Source organism: Mugil cephalus, chromosome 9 (genome assembly GCF_022458985.1).
Source record: "Mugil cephalus isolate CIBA_MC_2020 chromosome 9, CIBA_Mcephalus_1.1, whole genome shotgun sequence".
Lineage (NCBI taxonomy): Eukaryota > Metazoa > Chordata > Actinopteri > Mugiliformes > Mugilidae > Mugil > Mugil cephalus.
In genome coordinates this window covers 21,918,414-21,942,954 of record NC_061778.1, presented here as the reverse complement: position 1 = coordinate 21,942,954, position 24,541 = coordinate 21,918,414, and the positions used below count along the sequence as shown (strand labels likewise).

The 24,541-nt window shown below is 43.1% G+C and overlaps 1 protein-coding gene across 6 annotated transcripts in view; it reads left to right on the top strand.

The window, feature by feature from the left end:
- rap1gap2a (RAP1 GTPase activating protein 2a) overlaps positions 1 to 24,541 on the top strand; it is a 67,883-nt gene that overhangs the window by 25,489 nt on the left and 17,853 nt on the right. For 2 of the 6 annotated variants that reach the window (XM_047593576.1, XM_047593573.1), the window contains exons 1-2: positions 4,398 to 5,179; positions 20,239 to 20,323. In XM_047593576.1, the coding sequence (XP_047449532.1) occupies positions 5,031 to 5,179; positions 20,239 to 20,323 (234 nt within the window). In that variant the 5' untranslated portion in view covers positions 4,398 to 5,030. Of the gene's footprint in view, positions 1 to 4,396; positions 5,180 to 20,238; positions 20,324 to 23,038; positions 23,123 to 24,541 lie in introns of those variants that run through there. The other 4 variants (XM_047593577.1, XM_047593575.1, XM_047593572.1 and 1 more) reach the window with 3 other exon arrangements.

Here is a 24,541-nt window from a genome sequence, read left to right as displayed (position 1 = left end):
AGCAACACTTGCAGCTAACTGAGGGTAAAAGGGAATAGTTTCCTCTGTAACATCACCATTCAATAAATTTAAGAAGCTGAAAAGTTTCTTTGAATTGAGTCGCAGCGTGTCATTAAGGGGTGATTAAGGGGTCCTGAAGCCAGACCTGATGCGAACCACTGATGTAGAGCACTAAAAAAGTATAGTGTACCTGTTAGTAACGTAACTGTGTGTGTTGTAAGTGTAAGGTATGTTACTTTTGCTGCTGTGTTAACTGTTTAATCGTTACTATGCATTTGTTAGCCCGCCCACCAAATTTCACCACCAGCCGCCACTCGACAAAAGAACTGGATAAATATACTGTACCACTACTACAATTACAATGATAAACCATGAGTTACATTTTATGGCAACAAATACAGGTCTTCCCACACGAAGGGAGGGATGATTGCGCTGGGAAGACAGTCACAACTGGTTTTAATTGACCTGCCACGTGTACAGAACAATAAAGTAAATTGTGTTGATGTTTTGCATTACAAAGACAGAAAGCAATCAAAGCAGCTTTAAAAGCCTTAACTAGCATGTGCACATGTTCGACACACACAGCCTCGCCTCACAAAAGTCGCACCAATCCGCGTCACGTATGGAATACTCGAAGCATTTGAGGGGGATTTTTCTTCAGAGAATTTCAAACGGAAACAAACAAGCTCGACATGCTCAGTACATCGGGCCGTAACCTGGGAAGAGATACTGAGCGATGGCATTTCTTTGTTCACTCTGAGGGCTCATCATTTCATTTATATAACAACATGACATTTCAGAGTTAATCTCCTATTTATGGCATGTGTGCCATTTCCATCTGGACCGTGGTGTTTCTTCATAAACAGCAGACATCTCCTCTTTCTGCGCCGACCCCTTGCCAGGAAGGGCCGCAGATGCACACGTGTGGTACGACATCTGGAGGGGAATGCACACACTGACATGCGGGTGTTGAACACGGTGGATTGAAAAATGGATTGAATTGGAGAGGAAAGTTGGTAGAGGGGGGAGCGCCTGTGTGTGTGTGTGTGTGTCAAGGGGGAGGGTGGAGCAGTTACTCAGCAGCAGTTGTGAAGGTCATTTTCTCCAGCTGGCTTGTAGTTGGGTCAAGCATTTTGTTTTCTAGAGTGTGGGTTGGTGCGTGCCTGTGTGTGCGGCCTTGTGTGTGAATAAAGGCTAGATCTGTTGGAAGGCTGCCATGTTGTGTTCTTCTTTACTATAACGGACATTTCATTGTCGAGATTGTAATTGGTGCGTGTGTGTTCGTGTGTGTCCTGTAATAGATTGAGCTGCAAAGAGTGGTGACGCTGATAGACTGGCATCTGTTTCTTTGGGAGACATTTGAGGAGCTGCGAAGTGACAGGAAAGTCTTCTTGGCACCAAGAAGGGACACATGAGAATGTGCGTGTCTGTGTAAGCATCCCGGACATGCATTAAGATCGCGAATAACATCTAGATGTTTACCATTCGAAACAAAACGCTGAAGCAACTTTGTATTTTTAAAACCGCTACGTCTTCGTGCTTCAAGTTGGGCTGTGACTGAAATGGCGCGTGGTGGCAACATAGTGGAAGCTAAAGCGTGGGTTTGTTTTGCAGCTACAATTTAACTAAGGCTGATAAGAAAAAATATATAAATGAATGTATAAAAGAAAGAAAATCTCAACTAATAACTATTACAGCTACTGCTGTGATTACCTTCCAAGAGCATTGGAACATGGCGTTGTATTTGTGTGTTTAAAAGTAGATGGAGGTCTCATCTCCCCCTTGATGACGCACAATAGGACCCTAGTGTAAAGTAGTGTCTGTGGATGTACATGTCTCCGTACATGTATGTGTTTTTAACAGCCTGTCTCAGCTGAGTTGAGAGTTGTTTATTTGCTTCTCACATGAGTTGGGAAAATGGTCAGGTGGCTCTAAGCGAGGGAGTCATGACTGTGACAGTCGACAGTCCCAAACTATAGTTTCGGGGAGCAAATTCTCAACAAGGCAATAACCACAGATCTACTGTACCGAGGCTTTTCTCAGATGGCTGTCAAGGGGATACAGCCTTGGGGGTACTTTGGGCAGATCCTCTGGCAGCTTTCTGGTTGCCATGACACTGATCACACACAGGAAAAGCAGTGTATGAGGAGAGGAAGGGGGCCTTCCATTTAATTGTTGTGTTTGTTGCTGCTATTTCCTCAGCTTAATCTATTCCCTGGCCGCTGTCGGACAATTACTGAAGCATCTCATCTGCTCGGATGTCTTTGTTTCGATGCATTTCTTTTATTATCCTGTGTCCAAGGAGTCTAAGACACTCCGTTTTGGCTAGCAAGTATCAGTCATCTTTTTTTATTATCATTGTCACTTCCCTCTAGACACGCAGCACCGAAAGCGCAACATGAATCAGTGTTGTTTTTTTTGGTTTTTTTTGCTGCTGCAAGCTTTCACGTCGCGTGTAGTTTTACGTCTTTGTCCTTGTCAGTCTTCAAAGCTTTATCTTTGCTGTCACGTAAACAATCTATACAACACATGCCTATTTTTACTGTTAGAAAACATATTTCTTTGTTGGGTAAAAGTAAAATACCTGGGCGTAAAGTGGATAATGAAGCAGGCAGAAGGTAACAAAGCAAAACTTTACTGAACTTGTAATAATGAGAAAAGGTGGTACAGTTTTTCTGTCATTCTGTCATTCATGGATGTTCAGTGTGTGCTACATTCCTAGTGTTTGACTCGGAGCTACATAAATAATAATGGAGACTGTTGAGATTAAATCTGGACCCAAGTGACATGTAGCTTTGCGGGAAGGTTGAAGCAGCCAGCCTAGCTAGATCCAAAGGTAGCAAAACAGGTATAAGCACCTCTAAAGCTCCATTCGGTTGGCCATGAGGTTCCACAACTAATTTGTCGGCATAGACTTTTAAAGGAGTCACACAGACTTTTTTTTTTTTAACCTTTCTTGGCATCATGAATATGCCAGCTTCTATGGATCTCCGAATGGTCCTCTTGTATTATTAAGCACATACATCCTGCAAATCCAGAACAGCAGCTTAGTTGAATAATTATATGTTGTCGTTTAGTATATAATTGGTGCATAAAAACAAGCAAGCAGACACCTGCTTCAAGCCCCCTGCATTCAGATTTTACTCTGCACCCGCCTACCTCACCCTCCTGCCTAGTATCATATAAGAGCGTTTGCACACCAAGTCATATCACATTGTTAGCATGCATTTTATGTTTTTTCTGTGTTATTAACACAGAAAAATATTTAATAAACACATTAAGTGCATTAATATATATTCAATTCTTTTCTTAAGTCTGTTTGCTCATGCAAAATGGAACGTGATTAATATAGATTATAGAAAATTAATGATATTTAATCGTGATTAATCGAAATTAATTCACAGCAACCTTGTGATTAATCTGATTAAAAATTCAAAAAATCATTTGAGAGCTCTGTTTAGTATATATCATGTGATCTCAGTGATGGACCCTCTACAGTTGGTTTGCATCAGCCACAAACATTTTGGGCATTTGTAAATCATTCAAAACATTTTGCACAGCATGACACACAGAAAGACATAACAGTGGTGCTAATCCTCTCAACAGTATCTTTCACAAAATTTCCCACAGTGCTAAACTATGCTTGAAAAAACATCCAAGCCAAAATGAACAAAAGGCAAAGGAACCACTTTTGTTCACAGGAGAAACTTGGTGAAAACATAACATTATGTGGAAAATGTAACAGCCAAGTGATGCTACTAGAATTAATGCAGTCAGTCTGCCATCCATCCATTCACTCACACCGTAATAGTCAATCGGTTGCTTAGCTCTGACAGGAAGAAGAACAGGTGGTGGAAGATGGAAACAGAACACTTTAGATCAATATATTCCGAGTGGATGACTGCTTGAGCTCTGTTTACTGAAGTGACACCATAAAAAGAGACAGTCTCTGACTGGATTCAGGGAGATTCGCTTGCACTGCAGAATGAGTATTTGAAGAATTCAGACAGTTTATTAGTGGAACTAATCGAGGAAATTACAGAGTTGGTAATTAGAAAAAAGAAAAAAAAACAATTACTGTACCAATTCTGTATTACGTATTTCCATGTGTGTAAAAAAAAACTAATTGTACAATTTATGCATGCGTCCATGTGTGAGTGTTTTTTGGGGGGGGCGGGGGGTCTCTGAGCGTCTGTGCCTTGAAATGAAATCAGAAAATCAAGCGCAGATAGAACAAGGTCGGGGAGATTAATATAAAATTATTAACAAGGTAGAAACAAGGGCAGGGAGAGAAAGAGGCAGGCATACAGTAGAGGAGGAGGAGGAAGGGGAGGAGGCGGTCCTTGTCTTCTCGGGCCTATCAGAAGGGAGAGGGCGAGGCTTAACCAACGGGAAGGAGGGAGTAGAGCAGCAGCAGACACACAGAGAGAAGAAGCAGGGCATGTTAGAGAAGGAGAGGTGGGAAGGCAGAGGTAGGCAGACAGAGAGATGCAGTGCCAGAGTGAACGTGTCTGTGAAGCTGTAACACTTCATCTTCTCGTCTGGGACTATAATGTGTTATGGTGCTGTGATGTTCAGATTCACTGCAGGAGCGGGGAATGCAGATAGGAGTTCACCCTGAGCTAAGTGTCCAACAGTGCCACTCTGGACCTTTGGGATTTCCTCAAACACTTATTGATTGTAGCCCGAACAACCGAGATTTAATCACATTTGACAGACTGCCCAAACAAAAGGGACTTCCGATTACGTTTGGATTACTGGCCCAGACTTACACCAGGAGGACTGACTACAGGGACACACTGCCAATCCAAGAGGCCAGAATTCAAACAGGTTTTCATTTTGGCTGAGACTTGCCAGCTGTCTCCAAACCTGACAGCACCCAGAACCCGTGCCTGTGACATCCACCGCTCACACTGGAACCCCGCAAAGCCACGTCCAAGCAGGTTCTGCAGCCCAGGAACCCTGGAGCAGGCCTGACCTTGGACCGCCTGTCACCCGAACCCCTCCTGGCGCCAGCAGAGACGTCCAGCATGTCTCAGACAGGAGGACGGTTCCACAACAAAAAAGCCGGCATTCGGGCTGCCGTCATCCTGATCGGACTCCTGCACAAGTCACGCAAAGCCAAGGAAAAGGAGAGGGAGAGGGAGAGAGAGGAGAGGAGAGGAGAGGAGAGCGAAGGGTGGGTGAAGTTTATACCGTTGTGCCGTTTGATGAGCAAAACTCGGCGAGTGCAAAATGCTGGGGACAAGCGGACCCTCTGCAGTGCCGCGTTGACCTGGGGTTATGAAGTAAACTTTATTAGTGTATAACCTCTTTGTTATTCTGGGAGCTCGGGGCACTCTGAGCTCTTTGCGGTTCAGTGAGTTTGCATTTTATTAGAACGTGCTTGTCTGTGTCGTTCGAGAGTGTGAGTCTTGTTGACCGCACTTATGTGTGTAACTGGGTCACTGGAAATGACAGATGGGAAAGAGTGAGAAAAGGCATTGAGGAGTGTAGGTGAATAGAGGTGTGCTCTGAGTGCTTTTCAAGAGCCAACATGAGGGACTGAGAGAATGAAAGAAGCACAGCTGGGCAGCAGACAGAGACGGCCCTGGGAAAAAAAGGAAGTTGTTCTATGTCTAGGCCTTAAAGGTTTCTGATGTTAAAACCAGCATTAGTGGGCACTTGTTGATGCCTGTGTTGCTGATGTAGATGTTTTTGTTCCTACACCACAAGGCCAGCATGAGAACACATTCGTAGGTAGGTAGCGGCAAACCACACTACCAACGCAGCACCGCGCTTTACTCTGTCACTGCTTGACAATGAGCAGTAGCTACAACTATTAAATCAAAGCAAGATTTTCAATTACTCAAACGCGTGTTTTTACTGCATGTCAAACTCTGGTAGAACATTAACTAAAGGAAGAAGAGTGTGCTTTTAAGGGGATTTGTAATACTTCTTCAGAAACCAACAACTGCAAATGCACCTGCAAAGCGACCTGCAAACAGATCATCTTACTGCTAACACTACCTTAGCAGTGTGCACTCACTAAGACCCCTGGGAATATCCCACCTGGTAACAAACAGTATGCGAGGTTGGCAGGGTCGTGACTGCCAGCACTTCCCCCGCCCTCCTCCCACTGGGCAGACCTGTTTGGCCAAGCTAACATTAGCAGCCATGCGTGCACTGATAAAGTGGAACCCGAGGAGATGTTTGCAGAATGAGCTGGTCTATTTAGTATTATTGTGGTGGAGGATTTATTGTGCAGCAAGTGTCTCTGTGAGTCTGAATAAACATCAGAGTCACAGAAGTGAATGCACTTTACTACTTTGTTCTAATGGCCTGGACCAAAATAGGCTGTATCAAAATAGACTGTAACTCACTTTGCAAATGCTGATAAGTTTATGTGACCCACGTATGTGTGTGTGTGTCTGTGCCTGTCAGAGTAATTTAGTTACAGGTATTGTAAAATGAATCCCCCGAGGAGAAGCCGGATTAGCAAACATGCAAATTGGGCGACTGACCCAGACGTCCTGGGGCCCCCTAAAGCAGTGCGCTTTATTGTGTGACAGATGAGTTGTGGTGAAGCCTTGTGATGTTACCTCACCTCGAAGGCTTAACCCTCTACTTTAAGGAACTCACAGTGATCTTTCTATTTGGAGCATCTTGGAGGCTGCCTGGGCTTCTCGGTCATCCAGGTCATGGTCAAAGCTGAAACAAAGGCAGCTGGACTCGTCACAATGGTTGCTCTCTTTTTTCATCTCTGGGAAACCAGTAATTACTGGTTAACATAAAATACATCGCTAGTGATGATCACCAAGCACGCTCTGTGTACTGTGAAAACCGTATGCTGTGAAATGCAGAGAGATTCATCTGCTGTCAACAAGCTCAACCAGAGTCGTGTAAGTTCATTTTGAATGTGTGTCTTAAATGTGAAAACATTGCATTCCATCTTAAAATTATGATATTTAACTGAGATTAAGGCTGAGACCAGGTGTTTTTTCCAGCGTACAATAAGTCTCTGGTTTTAGGAGCTCTAGGCTGCATTTGATGGTAACAGGGACTGTGAGGATGACAAGGTCACTGGGACTCCTACAGTTATTTTCTGCCCCAGGTGTCAGCCATGCCTGGAGGCTATGATTATCAGTAAATGTAACAATTGTCCACCGGTACACTGGCGTACACAAACTTTTCAACTCTTGGTGAAAAGATTTGTAGTTTTGATTTTTGCGTATTACAGACTCATGTCAAATTACATAAATACAATCATGCTGGAACAGCAGAAACAGCCTGAAGCACAGCCGGCTGTGTATTGTGGCTGTGTCATGCGGTGGTCCAAGCGCAATTACAGACAATTTGAAGGTGTCTTTGTCAAAGTGGTGGTTATTGTGCGCATGATTGCATCATTTTATATTTCAACTCTGTGATTTCTCTCGACTGTAGACCGTCCTTTGAATGATGATATTTCCATGTCCTTGAAAACAGGGGGATTCTAACTATGAATACAAGTGAAAGTGAATAACAGACTGATTGTTGCTTTTTAGGCCAAGTATTTCTAACTACATAATGACAGGAAAGGCTGCACAGATAGTAAGAAAAGAGTGATTTAGTGGGTTATTACACTGCTCGACTTTGCTGCAAAAAAAAAGAAAAAATGAAAATATGATTTTCTCTTTGTATCCCTTCTCTTTAATATAGGGAAAACTTGCAGACAAACAGTGTAGGGATGCAGTCTTACTGATTGCCTGTCTTCTGTGTATTCCTCTCACTCTTCATCTCCGTGCTGATAGAGCCATACGGAATATTTGCCCTCCATTAAGTTGAACAGCATGAGGTCTTCTGCTTATATATTAATGTTTATTTTACCATCCATACATGAACATCCTCCACGGCTCATTTATCTCCAGCTGCAGACCTGTTTAGTGTGTGCGTCTTTCCGCGCATTGTTTGTCTCAACGTGCGCGTTGCTATGTGCGGCGCGTGAGTTACAAAAGCCAGTTCTTATACGAGCGCCTATGCGGTCATGGTTACAATTCCCTTTCAGCTTGTGGTGGCGTGGTGCAGTTGGTGTGTGTGTGAGTGAGAGTGACGGATTCATTTATGATGCCAGAGTGTTTTTTTTTTAGACCTAATCCATAAACACAGCGTGCAGCTTCCTGTTTGCACACTGTGTTGCTCCCGTCTAAGATCAATAAAACAATTGACGTTATGTTCACTCTATGTACACTATGTATCAATAAAAACTCTGTCTGCACATGTAGTTGATATTGTCACAATAATTTTGAGGCACAACATGAATCTCTTTTGCAAATTGCAGTATTTAACGAGTATTCCTGAAAGCTTTGCTGACCCGGTGGTCCAGTGCCTCCTGTAGACTATGGGTATGAGTAATGCTATAGGAAAAAGGATCACTTTATACGAGTGATTCACAGACAAACAATTACAGAAAAATGAATTGCTCACCCAATCTATAAGTTACGGTGACCAGTACCAGTGATATTAAGCAGTTGCTCAATAATAAAAACCCAAAGTCTATTTGCTAAAAGGCTTTGCAGGAGAAAATGCTGCCTGCGCATTAGCAGAATGTTAGTGTAAATTGCTTTTGAATTCACCATTATTAGATTATGGGGGTCTGATGTTTTTCATCCTCAACTCAAATCTTTCAGTGATGTTCGTGAATAATGGATACCGCTTTCAAATGACGCGTCGCCACAGTGAAATTAGCATTTATTCAGTTTTGTGCTTCTTTATTAGCATTCCATCCAGTTGCATCACCAGAGTCCTTAAGGCTTTTCTTTTTCAACAGGAACTCGATAATTTTTTGAAGTTACAAGTTTTACTGAAAAGTCCTAACTTATATAATTAATATAGTGTGTTAACTGGTGAACTTTTGATCTGTTCTTGTTTTTTTCTGTTTGCTAAGCTAAGCTTACAGCCAGCCACCTCGAAAATTACAATAATATTAATATTCTCATCTGACACTTAACAAGAAAACAAATAACCATATTTCCTAAAATGTCAAACTATTCCTTTGTCAACGAAAAGGGTAATGCATGCACATTGACTCCAAGCCCCACATTTATTTAAATCCTGTGCCTCAGTTTGATCTTCTTCAGGTGCCCAGTGTGCGCAGGGCGATAAACTTCTTGGAACAATCTTAGAATCTTGCACCTGCATGTGATGTAACCGTGTTCCTTTCAATGTGAACTGTTCTTTTAATCATTAGATCATGGTGACTATGCAAACTGTCCTTTTAAAATCAAATCCCTCTTCACATCCCCGCAAGGTCTTTCTCACCTTCTGCGTATTATTTATAAGAACAACTGTCAAGAAAAAGATGAGCACAGACATACAGTAAAATGTGCTGATGAGTGGGTTATTAGTCAGCCTACGTGGACGGGTTAAGACTGCCGGCCTGTGGAGGAGGGTGACTCTGTATTATGGTGTGACAAGTCCTTCATCCTGCTAAATCTTGCAAAAACTAAGGACGTCTGCACTGATTTTAGAAAGCTGTCCCCTGCTATCCGCACTGACTCTCACTGAGCGTGAGGAGAATGAGTTGCAGGAACAATATTTGGGCACAGTTAATGATTAAAAAAAAGAAAAATGTATGTTTTAAAATCAATGAAGCTTCACAAAGGGAGAAGTTGAGTTTTTTTTCCATCCATTTCCATTTTCCGGAGGAAAATGAGAAGTTTTTTCCTGCCTTGATGACTGCTTTGCATCAGTCTTATCTCTATGTGCTGTTATCTGACATGGAAATCTTTATACAACCAGCCAAGAACAGGCTGACAAAAGGCAGTAGATAGGGGCAGTCGGGGACATACATGGATGCATGGATCAAGGGTGGCAGTGCCTGGTAGAAAGGAAAAAAAATTTGACATTCTGAACCTTAAATACTTATGCACATCATTAGCTGCATCTTGGCCTCCCTGTGTGATACTGAAATGTTCAGACACTCTATGCGCCTGCACTTTATATGCGATTTATTTATATGCAACGCTTTTTTTTTCGCTCTTCGGATCATTTAAATCATTTGTTCTAGTCTTGCAGTTTTTGGTGGTCGTCCCAGTTGCCTGGCTTGTTTTGTTTTGGTATTTCACACCCCGTCCACACATCATATTTCCCTTTGGGCTGCAAAGATTAATTTGATTTGACAAGTAGCTCAACAATTGTAGTCCCCTAAGAGTACATCTCATCAAACACTACTTAGCGGCCTGATACATCTGTTTGAGGGTCCTTGATGTGAACACCAGGAATGTAAATGGTCACATATAAATTGAGGGTCCTCTCCCATTGAAGAGCAGGGCGCAGTTGTTTTCAGCGACTAGGCACGGTCGCCGCGCACGTCTTCCACTTCGGCTCAAGGAGCACACGTATCCGTGTCCCGCACTGGCCATTTGGTTGTTGAAATATGTGGGACTGAACAACTGACAGAATAAATTGCACGAGCAGTTGGTCACAGCTAAACCATCAGGAATAACTTGCCTGCCTTCCTCTGGCACGCACTCACTTATCAGCACTACAGCTCGCTCGGCAGCGGTCCAAAGGAGGGAAATAACCGTCGCTCCCACCCTTATACGTATACAAAGCATCTCTTTTCTTCACTTGTGTAACTGTGTTTTGATTAAATGAAACTGGAAACAAATAGAAAATTTAAAATTTCTAACAAAAAAAAAAAGCAGATGCAACAAGGTATTTTTACGTGTAACTGAACACTCACAAAGTTCAGCCTTCCTGAGTAACTCTTCTCATCTTCTACGACCACTTGTCCTCCCTAGGGTTGCGTGGGGGCTGGAGCCTATCCCAGCTGTCACCGGGGGAGAGGGTATACCCTGGACAGTCTATCGCAGGGCTAACACAGAGACAAACAAGCATTCACACTCACGCTCACACCTACGGTCAATTTAGAATCACCAATTAACCTAACGAGCATGTCTTTGGAGGGTGGGAGGAAGCCGAAGTATCTGGAGAAAACCCACGCAGACACAGACACAGGGAGAGCATGCAAACTCCACCCAGAAAAGTCCAAGTTACTCCAAAGTCAGCAACAGATGACTGATGACCTTACGTGTTTATATGTACATTATTTGGCAGATTTTACTAATTGTGTGTTTCAAGCATGATGGTATATATATACGTAATCCACAACCCCATTTAATTTTGTTATGTCATGCTCAAACTAAATGTGTTTTAGGCCAATGAAGTAACTCCAACACTGCTCACAGGATCAGGATCATATATAATAAGTTTTATACCTTTAGACGTTGGATACTGACCACTGACCGTATATATTAGTGACATGGATGATGATGATCAGAACAGTGAGACAGTGAGAGAAACAAATTACTGAGGACTTGTTTGACTGTTGGCAAACCAGCTTACATTCATATCACTGCCCTCTACTGGACTGGACTGTGGATCAGGAGATTACAGTATGTTGTTTCACTAATAAGCTGTTTTGTTTACACCCATTTCCCTGTGAGATCATGTGAGGTGGTGCATTAACTGCACGCTGATTCGACACAATTATCTAGATGGGGCATCCTGTAGCGTGTGTTTCACTGTCATTTCCGAATCTTGATCTTTGTGCAAGTTTGAGATGAGAGGGAAGGATTTTGACAGTGTGCTATGGAACTGGATTTCAAAATTGGGTATTGGATATTTATCATTCGTTTGGGACTTCTTTTGCACCATCTTTAATTTACACCAGGTCGTTGGAGTAGGGTGTCCATAAAAGGTGTCTTAAGACGTATGTAGAAGTAGTATATGTCCCACCACTTGGGTGTAGCTCTAGCGCTAAAGTGATGGTGAAAATATAAATATTGACCCTTTTAATAAGCACACTTCACAATCAGCAGGCATCAGTATTGATAGAGTAATGAGAGACGGCACCAATCCTCACAGTAAATACAATATGGAGACCATTTCTATTCCTCTGTGCAAGTTAAGGAAGGTCAGTGTCAAGTTAAGATAGCAAGGCGATGGCCCGGGCAACTGGCAGCACAGACAGACATCTGCTAAACTGGGCTGAGTTGCGTCTGTACATGGTGCAACTGACGAAAAGGCTGGACGTAACTAAAAACTGCACTACAGTGGTGTTTTAAAGGTCACTCTTTCACATTGCTTTTCTTGATCACCTTACACTGTTTTTCCGTGCCCTGTAGTCTCTTCCCTTCGGTCGCTGTCAAACTCTCCTCCCCTTGCACTTGAGCACAGCCGTTTGTATTCACTGACTCACTCATATTTCCATTCCTCCTTCTGCCCGAGTTTTTCCTCACTCAATTACTCCCTCTTTTAAACTTCCTCTTGTTTCCTCTTGCTAGAATGGGCTCACACACAAGAACAGGCACATGTTTCATTACATTTGCTGACTGTTTCTATTGTGTGTGTGTGTGTGTGTGTGTGTGTGTGTGTGAGAGAGAGAGAGAGAAGGAGAGAGACAGACAACCTTGTCTTGGGGTGTAATGGATGAGATGGTATTGTCTCTAACAAGTGCCCAGAGACCCACCCAAGACAGCCCTATTTACCCAGCTTTGCACAGGGGATTGAGAGGACTATTTTTAGCCTGCAGATTCATTTATTCTCTCCCTCCGTACCTCGCTCCGTGGCCTTCTGTCTTTCAGCGATCCGTCTGACGTCCATTCATTCTGTGTCTCTCCCTCATGCCTTCATATCTCTCCTCCTCTTCTCCGGGACATTTCTGCTCTGGTGTGGTTATCAAGTAGTCCGGCGTGGTGGAGCTGGATGAGAAAAGAGATATTCAATGTCATCTGACAGACGCTTAACTCTTTTTTTTTTTTTTTCTTTGACTCAAGTCAGCGAGACGGGATGAGATAGGGCAATGATAAAGAGGAAGCGGGTCCAAGGAAATGAATAGGATCAGACAGGATTCATGGCACTTCCACTGATATGACGGCGAGAGTGGTGATGCCGGGCAACCATATTTTTTCTACTGCATTGCAGTGTTGTGCCAGAGGACAAATACTTTGGCTTGCAAAGGTTTTGGATCCGTACCCAGTCCAGACTGTCAGACTCTGAAGAGAGGACAGTGCGCTTCCTCTGATAGGCATTCAAACTCCAGTTAACACGTTCCACTACCCGGTGTTAACGAGGAAATGACAAAGATGAAGATGCAGGTTCATTCATGCAGTGCGCAAACAAATTTGACCCGCAAAAGTTGTCAAGCGAGTGCAAGAGAGAGTGGCGCATATTAGGATGACACCAGGGGGTGTTCATGTGCCAAGCAGACATGATAAAAAAAAAAGCAGAAAGTAATTGACAGGAGCATTTCCAAAAATGAATTTTCATCTTTTGAACTTAATGCGCTACAGAATTACTCTCGGTGGGGAGTTTACGCCACGTGTTATTATTTAAACTGAGCTGACATTCAGGCGTTTACACGTTCAGAATGCTGCATGTTAATGCACCCACAAATTATAGTCACCTATCTGTACAGTGACTAGCAGCATTTGAAAGAAAGGCTGACGACAGAAAGTGTAATTAACTCCATGAAGGACAACCGAAGACAAAGAAACGAACATGATTCGGCCCGTGGCCTTTATCAGTGTCTCTCTGCTGCTGGGAGGTAAATAAACATAAATGTCCATCACAGGTCTCTTGGCACCGTTTGTGCAGTGAGACAGAGAACAACGCTGACATTTCAAAGGTAAGACGAGAGCCGCAGTACGTAACCTTTTACCAGCTCACAGGGTTTTTCTTGTGTCTTTGGTAAATCCCGCATCGAAGATTTGGCGTGTGTGTCATTTAGTCTGTTTCTCAAGTCTAAAGTGATGCCACGTCACGTCAGCGATTTGTCAGATTTACATAAAGGATTTTGCACAACACATTTGAGTCTTACGGCCGCCTATCAGAGTGTCACCTGGGCCGACAGAATGACTGCAGCATAATTAACCTGTTTTTCATTGGGAGGAAGGACGTGACACACAGTTATAATTTCTCCGGGTGTGACTCTCGGTGCCTGGAGAGGGCGAGACCTTCACTTGTGTCAGTTGAGTCTAGCACGTTGATTAATTACAGAAATAATTAGGAGAGGAGAGGACCAAACATACAGCTGAAAAGACAGAAAGTGACAAGAATAAGACTTGAGACTGGGTCTATCTAGGTCTTTGTTTGTCATATAGGTTTTGGGACTGCATACTAGATAAGAAACATTTCGGTATAGCTAAACAACGCAAAATGGACAAAGTGAATTCCCAGGGAATTAATTGTCTCCGAAGCTGTGGCGCCCTCAGAGTGAATGTTTGTAGTGTTTCAGTCTGTCAGGTAAAGGTGGTGATGGTGATAAAGACAAAAGTGTGTGTTCAGGTGTGTGCTCCAGTCTGTCTGTGTTAAAATAGTGCGTGTCTTCGCCTGCAGCGAAGTCCACATATATGGACGCGCAAAGGCAAAATCCATTTACTGTTTCTCCCCCCGCCTCTATCAACAGACGAGCTAAATGAAAATGTTATTTACGTCCTCATCTTTCTCATTTTTTTGTGTGTGCTAGCTCTGTCATTTGGTCTGTGTCTCTTCTCACTGGGGGACATGATGCTCCCCCACCTGCGTCTCATCGATAATGACAGTGTTTCAGGTTTGCCTGGCTGGATGGAGTAATCTCCCGGCTGCTGTTGGCTTTGTATCTAGATCGAGGGCGAGGCCTGACGTCCCCATACAGTAGGAAACAGCCGGTGACTGGGGCTGCAGTTGCCTCCTAATTATTGCTCTGCTGACCTCCCCACATATCTGCACGTGTCTCGGATGCCTGTACTCTCCTGTTGGACAGCTGACCAGCGCGTACATTCATTTGGAGCTGATTTTGTGGCTACGACAGAGTGATAGATGATAGATAGTGTAAGGGGAAGTAGAGGAAGGACATGAAGACAAAGTGGTTGTAAATTAAACTAGTGCTTAAAGGGCATTGCGCTGTAATGTACCTTTCCCTGTAAAAGCTTACTGAAACGGCGAGTGGTATCAGTAGCGCTACTTAGTAAAGAACATTTGGTTACACTTAGTGAGGCTGCATTACATGCCACAGATAAAGCATGGTTCTGTGCCTTACGTCACAGCCTGATATGGACTGCACCAAAATGCAGCTACCCTTGTCAGTGGCACAGACCGCAACAGCTGTGACTGGTCCAAAATATATGTCCTAGTCCGCGTCTCCGAGTGACCAGACAAGCGCAGAAAACTCACCTTCTACCTTCTCTGTTATCTGCGTTAAAGTGGTTTCAGTAAAATAATTTATTAGCTCCGACTCAAACAGGTTCCAGTCGCCGCTGTCTGAAATACTCAGAGAAGCGCAGCACAGCTGACTAGAAGCCAGCTTGCCTTTTAGCAAAGTAATTACAGAACCATGTGCACGTGTATAAAAGCTAAGAACAGCGTAGGCCGCTCATGTAGTCAGGGGAGCGCAGAGCCGACTCATCTCCGGGATCAACTGCCTAGCGGTGAGCTCCTCAGAGAACTGCGGCGCACATGCACGCATCAGGGGTTTGTGCAATCGCGTCGCCAATAGGAACATCCACGCTGAAGAACCAGGGAGTGCTAAGAACCGAGATTGTTCTCAGTTACTGCACAGCTGACACGAAAAGGGTACACTTGTCCCAACATTTATAGTTCTGCTCATGCAAAAGATGTTGCTAATCTAAATTGTTAATCTAAGGCTCTGTGCTTTAAGTACTCGTCATGTCTCCAGACGTCTTCATACTCGCCTAACTTGATTAACTTTGGTTTATGCGGCAGGCTTAATTTTCACCGCAAGTCTCCTCTAACTCCAGCCTCTTTAAGAGCTTATCAGAGCTGTGATTGTCAAGTCTAATATGGGATGTTGCGGTGGATTCTGCTGCGCAGCATAATTCTTTGTTTGCAGCCTGCTTTAATATACATCATGGTCGGAAGGTCCTTCCCTCCGCTGTCAGGCTGTCTTATAGGCTTCTTTTCAACCTTTGTCTCTCTCCCTTACACAGGCTCCTATCACTTGTTGTATTAATTGCATTAGAGAAACCATCAGTTGGGTAATTGCCCAATCAGCGTGAAGATCAGGTTCCTCACCGAGCCTCATGACAAATATTAAGGCCAGCTGGCCATAAGCCCCTGGGAGAGGCGCCATACCCGAGACCTGCATTGCACCCTCCCAGATCTGCTCTTTATTTGTACCATCTCTGCACCCTCCATCATCAAGATTTCCGCCCTTCATCTTCTTATCTCCTCTTCCTGGGCTCGGCCCATCACGTGGAGGAGTGAAGAGGTGCTGTTCCCCTTTTTTCCCTCACACGCTCTTCCGTCACACTGTCCTGACCTGTCCCCGATGCCCTGCTGTTAAAATCTCAAGGGTGTAATCAATTACATGGAGTAACAGACATGTATTGCAGTCTCTCCCTTTATCCATCTTTCTTTATAAGCTACTCTAAAACAAAAAAAAAAACAAAAAAACAAAACACAGCACCACACACACATTACCGGCATCATTAGAAAAACATGATGTCTGCGCAGATGTGATTACTGTTGAATCAGCTATAATTAGCACCAGCCATATGCAAGTAGGATTATAGACACGCCGCTGTACAAGAAAGGTACATCTTGTACTAGTTTTGATGTAAATGTGGAGCATGATCTGTCCTATTTTTTCACCGTCAGTTGACAACCACTTAGTCACAGCTCCAGGTGACAGAGGCCCGAGTTAGATTGTTCATTCGCTCGCTTTAATTACCACGATAACGCCTATTTTTCTGAAATCTTCTAAAAAGCGTGTTAATTGTTAAGGATGAATGAATTTCTCTGAGGTCACTGCAGCGGTTTGGAGGCGCGCCCGGTCAAAGAGAATCAGTCAAACCGACACAGCTGCTGCTTGTTCCTCCCAGACAGTGTTTATTACGTATTAAATAATGTAATTGTGTGGAGGCCCCTGCCCTTTGGCTCGCTGGAAAGTGTTCTTGTCTGTGCCAGAGCGGAGTCAGAGAACCGAATGCAATATGACCTTGGCGCTTGCTTCCTCAAACCCAAAACTGAAGGCATTAAGGGGACAGAGCTGATAAAGACATTTAATTAACAATAGCCCATTCATCCAAATCGTTACACAAAGCAAACACGTTTTGATTACTTTGAGAATTAGCTAGCTTCCCGGGGTTGTTACCAGTGGTAAATTACTTTTTTTTTATGGTCTTTACTTTGCCAGGCAGGGACATTGGTTTTGGATGCGTCGTGTGTTTTTAAAATGTTTTGATCTCTGTAAAACCTGCACACGGTGACGTTTATTTAAAGAAAACGTTATGGTTGTTCAAACTGCGCTATGGTGAGGGTTACCTCAAGGTAAGAGGCACTTAAAACTTAATTAAAGGGGTTTTTATTCGTACAAAATCAACAATCTCCAGATCTCGCTACTCTTGTTTCAAATCGCAACTGAGTCACAAAAATATGCTTCGGAAAGATGAATCCGCAGCAGGCTTTCAAAGAAGAACCCCCGAAGGTCATTTAACAAAACAAACCTACTCACTGAATGGTTTGCCAGAAATTTGAAAGGCTCTTCGTGATAGAAAAAAAAAAAACAACTTTTAACCCTAGAGTAGATTTCCAGTGAGCATATATGTTTTGTTTGTAATTATACATGTTCGTGACTCACTTACACCACCAGTACATATACAAATCGTACAGACTATTTGAAAGACTTTTTTTACATTCTCATGTGCTGCATGCACCGTATGCAATCATTCGTAGGCCTCAATTCTCAGTTGTTGGATGCTGTTTGTCTTATCAGTTTATCCACTATAATTAAATGCAATTGACAACTCAGCTAACACGCCAAATTACCTGCAGTATCTCTGACCAGATGTGAGTCCCCTTCCAATTTATATTTTCTTCCCTGGGCTAAAAAGTCTCCCTTTGCTTTGTTCGTTGCAATCAGCTTAAATTAATTTAAGTAGAAATTTTGGTCATACCTCCACAGACCGTCTGTTTAACTGTCTTTCATGATGCCTCTGTGCTCGGCGCTTCAGGTACACGGTCTGACCGTGACCTTTCTGGATTTTTTATAAAATAGATGTGTGGCTCTCAGACGCAGTGTTAATAAACAAGAGGCCAAGGCTGGAGCTGTACACAGCCATCCACTGACCCTGACCTCCGCACCCTTGCATACTACTCCATGCACTGCATTCAGGCTCTGAATGTTGGTAGCTGGGCATAAATCACAGGGTGTGGTAATAATCCCTGTGGATCGTGGGTTTTAACGTCAAGTCTAAGAATTGTGCCACATTGTGATGCTCCTATCCACAGCACCTTCCGCCGAGTGCGATGATCTAACACTTCTCCGCACTTCTTCCATCTGACTCACTTTCTCCATGACCCGTTCTCCCGAAAAGTGTCTCTTTGCTTCCTCCCTCCCTTCCCTCCCTTCCTGGGTGGGAGTCGGCCGTGGTGACGTAGCTCATAGTTTTTATCGCCGCGCAGACAGCCCAAGGCTGCAAGGACAGCAGCTCCTCGTCCTCACATTCCCCTCCCCTCTCTCACGCAATATCCCTCTGCAAACAGCAGCCCCTGCGCGCGGGCGTGCGAGACCCCGAAATAGGGTCGTCACTGTGCCCACGGATGACGGCTGTAGACACACGCCCAGCAGGCATCTGCCCCAGGGACGGAGGTCTGAACAAGCTTTTCCTTTTCACAGGTCGGTGGGGGAAAAGCAGTGGCGTGCGGGCGGCAGAACAATGAACAATGTCCGTCAAAGAAAGCAATATTTTTATTTATTTTTTTCAGTCTTGCCACCTGTCCCAGTCTGCCTTAGCGTACGATGCTCATTCATTGTCTACCCTTGGCGGCTGAGAGCCAACATGCTGCAGCCCTACTTACACATTAGGGCACAGTGGCGCATTGTGCGAGTGCTGAGCCTGTGGAGAGAATTGGCCAGTGTGTTGTTTTCATTTGCACTCTGGGAACAAATAAGGTTGAAAAAAGCTTTGGGCTTGCCCTGAAATAGCTAAGGAAGGCTCTGTTGTGCCCGTAGTGGATGTCTAAAGAGCTGTGAGACACCGGTTAATATCCAGAGAGCTATTATAATGAACGGAGGAAATGAGTTGTTGCTGTGCCCAATTTGTTTGCTGCTTAAAACCACTTGTGCGGATCCGCGAGAGAATGAAGAACTACAGAAGCTATCTATGGCTGCAACGAATGAAAGGAAAGAAGGCCCGTATTAATTTCACATAAATACTGAATTAAAACATCATCATTTTGTCCTTGCATATTTTGAGTTTGCTACTGAATAGACATGTGCAGTGACTGTGTCTCTATCACTGTGAATTCAATGATTCTACTCAACGCATTGAAAACACGGTACATTGATAAATGCATTAAATAAAAATGCCTTTTTTGGTTTGATGATGAGATGTACTACAGTTTCATATTCAGCATGCCTGGTACTGGTTGTTCTTGTGTGGAGACCGCCTCAGTCTTTAAATATTAACTATTCAGTATTAGAGGTGTTCGTGACAAAGCGTCACAGCTGCAGTCATTACTTTAAATTTTATCTGAGCAGAAGGCAGGAAGGTTTCGAGGGTTAAGCTAATCATCCTGCTGTGTCAGTGGCGACTCAACCTGTCACGTGTAGGATCGTTAATGTGCACTCGTGCTTTGGCTACTGTGAAAAGAATGAGGAGGAGATGAATCTTTCAGTCCCCCGGCGACGTCTTTTGGAGTCACCTTGAGACCTGCCGCAGACCACATTCAATCCCTCTGTTTCTTGACTGCACAGTTCCAACTGGCTCACTGGAAGAAACTTCATTCATTTAAAGCTACATTTAAAGTTAAATCAAGGCTTATTTATGCTTTAGGTTTAAACACACATTTACTGGAAAAGAACTGGACAAAAAAACAGCAGTTGCTGCTCTGCTGATGAGTGAAGCTAAAATGGGATGCGAACTTGTTGCCATAATATTGCTGATATTTTAAGCAAAATCCACAATTATGCAATATTTCAGATTGAATCAGGTTTCACTCGTCTAATTTTAGCCTTCATTTGTGTGCACTTCAGCTTTTAGCTGCGTTAGGTTATGTTTTCCATTTAGCGGTCATCCAGCTGCTAGCAATATATTAAACAATTGATGTTTGAGCATCAAGAGGCATTTTCCGCCAAATTCCGGTTAAAATAATGAGGCCTGATCAAACGGTGCAGCGCTCAGAAATGAGAACGCGTGACCTTTGATAAAAAAATAAATAAATAAATGAACACTTCATTGGTAAATTAACCTTGTCTCCCCTTCTTCTTCTCTCCAGGAAACAGGAACTGCTGAACATCTCCAACGTCCCCCTGGGCGAATGTCCCCCCTCGCCGCCGCGCACTGCTCCACCCAGCATGAAGGTACGACACACACGCACCTTCACATGAACAACATGTGCACGGTTTCAGCGACATGTTTAGCCGCGCTGACCTTTACGTATGTTAGAAAATCTATTTATTGTGATTCTCAATGAGAAATCCCTTTAGCAGAGACAAACGGCAGCATCTTGAGAGTTGACTACTCTTACTACTAATATTTTCTACTAAATGCTAAATTTTACAGCGTAGAAGCTCGGGGATAAATGGATTGAAAGCATTCTCTTAAACATTGTCAGGACAATCAAAATTCTTGTTCTCTGTTCAATTAAGATTCTGCATCATGTATTTAATTCTCATAAACACATTTTTCTTGTTTTATCACATCCCCATGTTGCTGTGAATGCTCCTCCAGGTGTTTAAGCGCTTCTTTTTTCAGTCTCTGCTTGACATTCGATAAAAAATTACCCCTGGATGCAGGGAGAATACGAGCCCCAGATTCAAAGCCCACGCAGGAGCCGGACTGTGCTCTGTGTCACTGCTGTGCTTTAAGTATTTAGACTTTTTTCTTCAAATGACTCGAAAAATGTGAAGAGGGTCTCCTAAAAGACATCAAATAAGTTGAAATATGTATTGATTTTAGTGAGCAAACCCATTTTGTACTTTAAAATTCTCCTCTCTGTCTCCAGTCGTGCTGCTGCTCCCCTCCTATTTCCTTACCAAGTGTGTGTTGCTGTGGCTCTTGTTGCCTTGACTTGCACGTGGAGTTGTCAGTGTGCAGTGCAATTACTTAAATTGTTTTTCAAGGATGAGCCATGTTCGTCCTCATCAGCTGTTATTTGCAGTCCTTGTAGTTCTTTTTCTTTTGTCGTTGTTTGTTTTTACAAGTAAAAAGTTGCATCCTAAAACTGCATTTGGATGATGCCGTAGAGGGGACGGAATCAGGTTGAGCTCCAGTAGAGCTCGGTTTGAGGAGTTTGTCTCAGGCTAATGGTATCCAGGTCACAAATTGCCATGTTGTGTTTTCCAACGAAAAAAGTAAGTTCTGAACAAAGTCATACTGGACGCGAATATAAATTAAATCCATCAGACTGAAGAGGGTCCTCCATCTAAGGGGTTCTGCTAGAGAAAGCAGATGAGATTTTTGGGTATGATTTCTTCTTTTCTGGCATTGATTACTCACATACTTCACCTGTACCAGAGCTGAACATTTGTTCCCTTCAGCATGATAAAAGGAAAGAAGATTAGCCGAATGATATACAGGAAATGGGCTGTGTTCCGCAAAGAGGCAGCCACTTTTTGCTGTATGATGACCTTGGATAAAGCTATCATTACCGAAGCTGCCGAAGACAATACAGAGGGAGATGGCAAAGAGGTGGGCCGAGAGGATTGGTGAGAAAGGAATGACTGTGGTCAGAGAGGAAAATAACTACCATAAAATACAGTATCTCAAACCAGTAGATATCGCTTTCCCTCTTGAAGTGTGGCCGCAAATTTGCAGTGAGTGCAATGTCGCGCTGCAAGAGATTTTAAGAAACTAACAATTTCTTGTAATCACAGTATACATCAGATTCGTGGCTTTTGTGTAAAAACGTTGTTCGGTTTTCTTCTTTTCTTTGAACGTTGGCCTCGACATACGTGTTCACAAAAGGCTGACTGACCGAAGTGGCGTCAAGTAAATCTAAATCTCATGCTATCATTCCCAATGCATTTTACATTAACCGTCGACAACTGTCTGCCACAGCGAAGGAGGAAGCAACAAGAGATGGATAGTGAGTAGGATTTCTAGCTACCGGGAGTATAGCTGTAGAGAAATGTTTGATTCTGCCAGGACAAAACAAAAGTTGCGGATGTAACCAAGGTTCTAGGAATTCATCCTTTCAATTCACCCTTTCCGTATTTCACAAATAATGAAACCGATTCTCCAAGAAAGTCTGCCTTCACTGGAAGGATTACTGTCTAAAGAGAAAGTGGTCGATGTAGAACACAAACAAGCCCAGGCTGTTCATAAAAAAAAGTTGGAAAAATACTGAGAAGCGTCTACAGTTTTAATCCGCCCTAAGCGTCAGAGGCTTTATGGTTAGGTTACATAACACAGGTGAATAAGCAGAGGCAAGGAGGATTATCATGTATTATTAAGATAAGTTATAAACATATATACAGATTCAGTGATTCATGATTGGGGAGATTTACTCGCTGCTTTTCATGATCTAATTTCAGTCGAGCATCAGCGACGCCATTGTTACCGAGCTACTCTTTAATACCAGTCAGTGCAATATAGCGTTTAATTTGAGTTGGGCTACACTGCACACTAAGTACTATTTGTTTTCTTTAAGAGTATTTGCATGTTATTGTGTACTTTGGCTTAAATACACAGCTTGCACTTGTAACAGAGGATTCCTACTCGGTGGTGAAGCTGCACAAGTGAATGGCGGTAGACTGGGCTAAAGGAATGCCACCACTGATGAGATAATGCGTGTGTCTTTCTGCAAAACCTTTCGTTGGACATTAAATGAAATGTATGATTTTTACACACTGTGCACAGTGCTAACAGTCAACAATCTTCAAAGACACATGCTGAAGCAGCAAAAGGAACTTGAACGCGTGCGTGTGTGCGCGCGTGTGCGTGCATACACACTGGAATGACCTGTTTTGTTTGACAAATGATTCCGTTTTGCCTGGCTTGATTTTCCTGTTTAAGCGCCAGGTCATAAAGGGCAGAATAGGATTAAAGGTAAAGGAAAAGTGGGAGGGATGTCCTTTTCGAAACGCAGAAGGGCTGGATGAGAATAAGAGCAAAACACAAACACAAAGGGCTCAGATGCTTTATTTGCTGCCGTTAAGGTAAGTCTGCGCTGACTCCAAAATCTATATCTGTTATGTAAGTCAAAACTATTCTGGAGCTACTGTTTTAGGTGCACAGCTGACTGGAAGTTTTAGTGCGCGTTATTTCTACGCCTATCTACTCTTAAAATCTGATCACATTTCTTTTGAAAATCTTCTTTTCATGCGTCACAAAACCGACTTGCACCATGCTAATTACAGCGTAAATACACACGCTACAACACAGAGGCCAGAGTTACAGTTTTGTATCTTTCACTCGCTTTTTTATTTATTCTGGAATTTTTGTTTTTAATTGACATTAGTTTACAGAGCTGGTTTGTGTGCTTCAGTTTAGTTTATAGCCTTAAAAAATGATCTAAATGATCTAATGATTTAAAAAGTAATCGACTAACACTAGACATGCCAGTCAGTCTCTTTAACTCTATATTAGCTTAATATGCTTTTTTAAGCTACTTTGAAATGTGCTGTTTTTTTATTTCACTTAGAGGAAATAAGTTTTTAGTTTAATTTTTGCATTCTGGTGAAATTTGCACAAGAGGACTTGTTGTTTTCAAAGGCTGTCAGGTGCACATACTTCTCCGTTATCAGTCAGTGCTTCAGATAGGATTTATTTTTAAAATGTTTTTACAGTGAATGTTTGACTGTTATGAGCTTAGAAATGTAAAGCTTGTGTAGAGAGCTGTGCAGGAGCGGTTAAAGAATTTGAATGTTGGTGCTTTAGGGAAAGAACCTGACACCACCGAAGTTCCCAGTACTCTCTGATGAACAGATGGCTAAATAAAGCTGATTTGATTTATTAAATATTTTATGTCATGAAACCCTTGAACGTCGCAAAGTCAGTTCGAGTTTGAAACATCAGATAACTGAGTCGGGGCTGGTACAATAACTACACACAGTATATGTGATAGTTGCTTCCTCATCTCTCTCTCACTAGTTATTTGTCTTACATAAAGCAGAGTTACTCCCACATATATGACACTTTTACAACAATATTTAATGACTCAGGGGCCGAGCCTGAACCTTACTGAGTGAAACGCCATGTGTACTAATACGAGCCATTTAACAGAGCTGTGCTATGAGTAGCCTGCGAGGAGTTTTGTTGTGTCTCTGTGTCTGACAGCTGAGAGGTCAGGGCCGTCTGCTTCCTCCACTCCTCATTTCTTTTTCCTGGTAGTTGTTTCACCTACAGACGTAAAGTGAGCTCGGCTAGAAAAATGGCGTGAATGTAAGGACGTTTTAGTCGCTGTAAACGATAGAGAGCAGGAAGCAGAAAGAGTGAGACTGATGCAGGTTAGACCGCAGTGAATTCCTCTCTGCAATCTTTCAGCTCTTGTTTTTGAAAACGTGCATTCAGTCCCAAAGACAGCTTGCTGGTATGGTATGGGGATCGGTGTCCCAGTCTGTGACTTGTCGCCATTT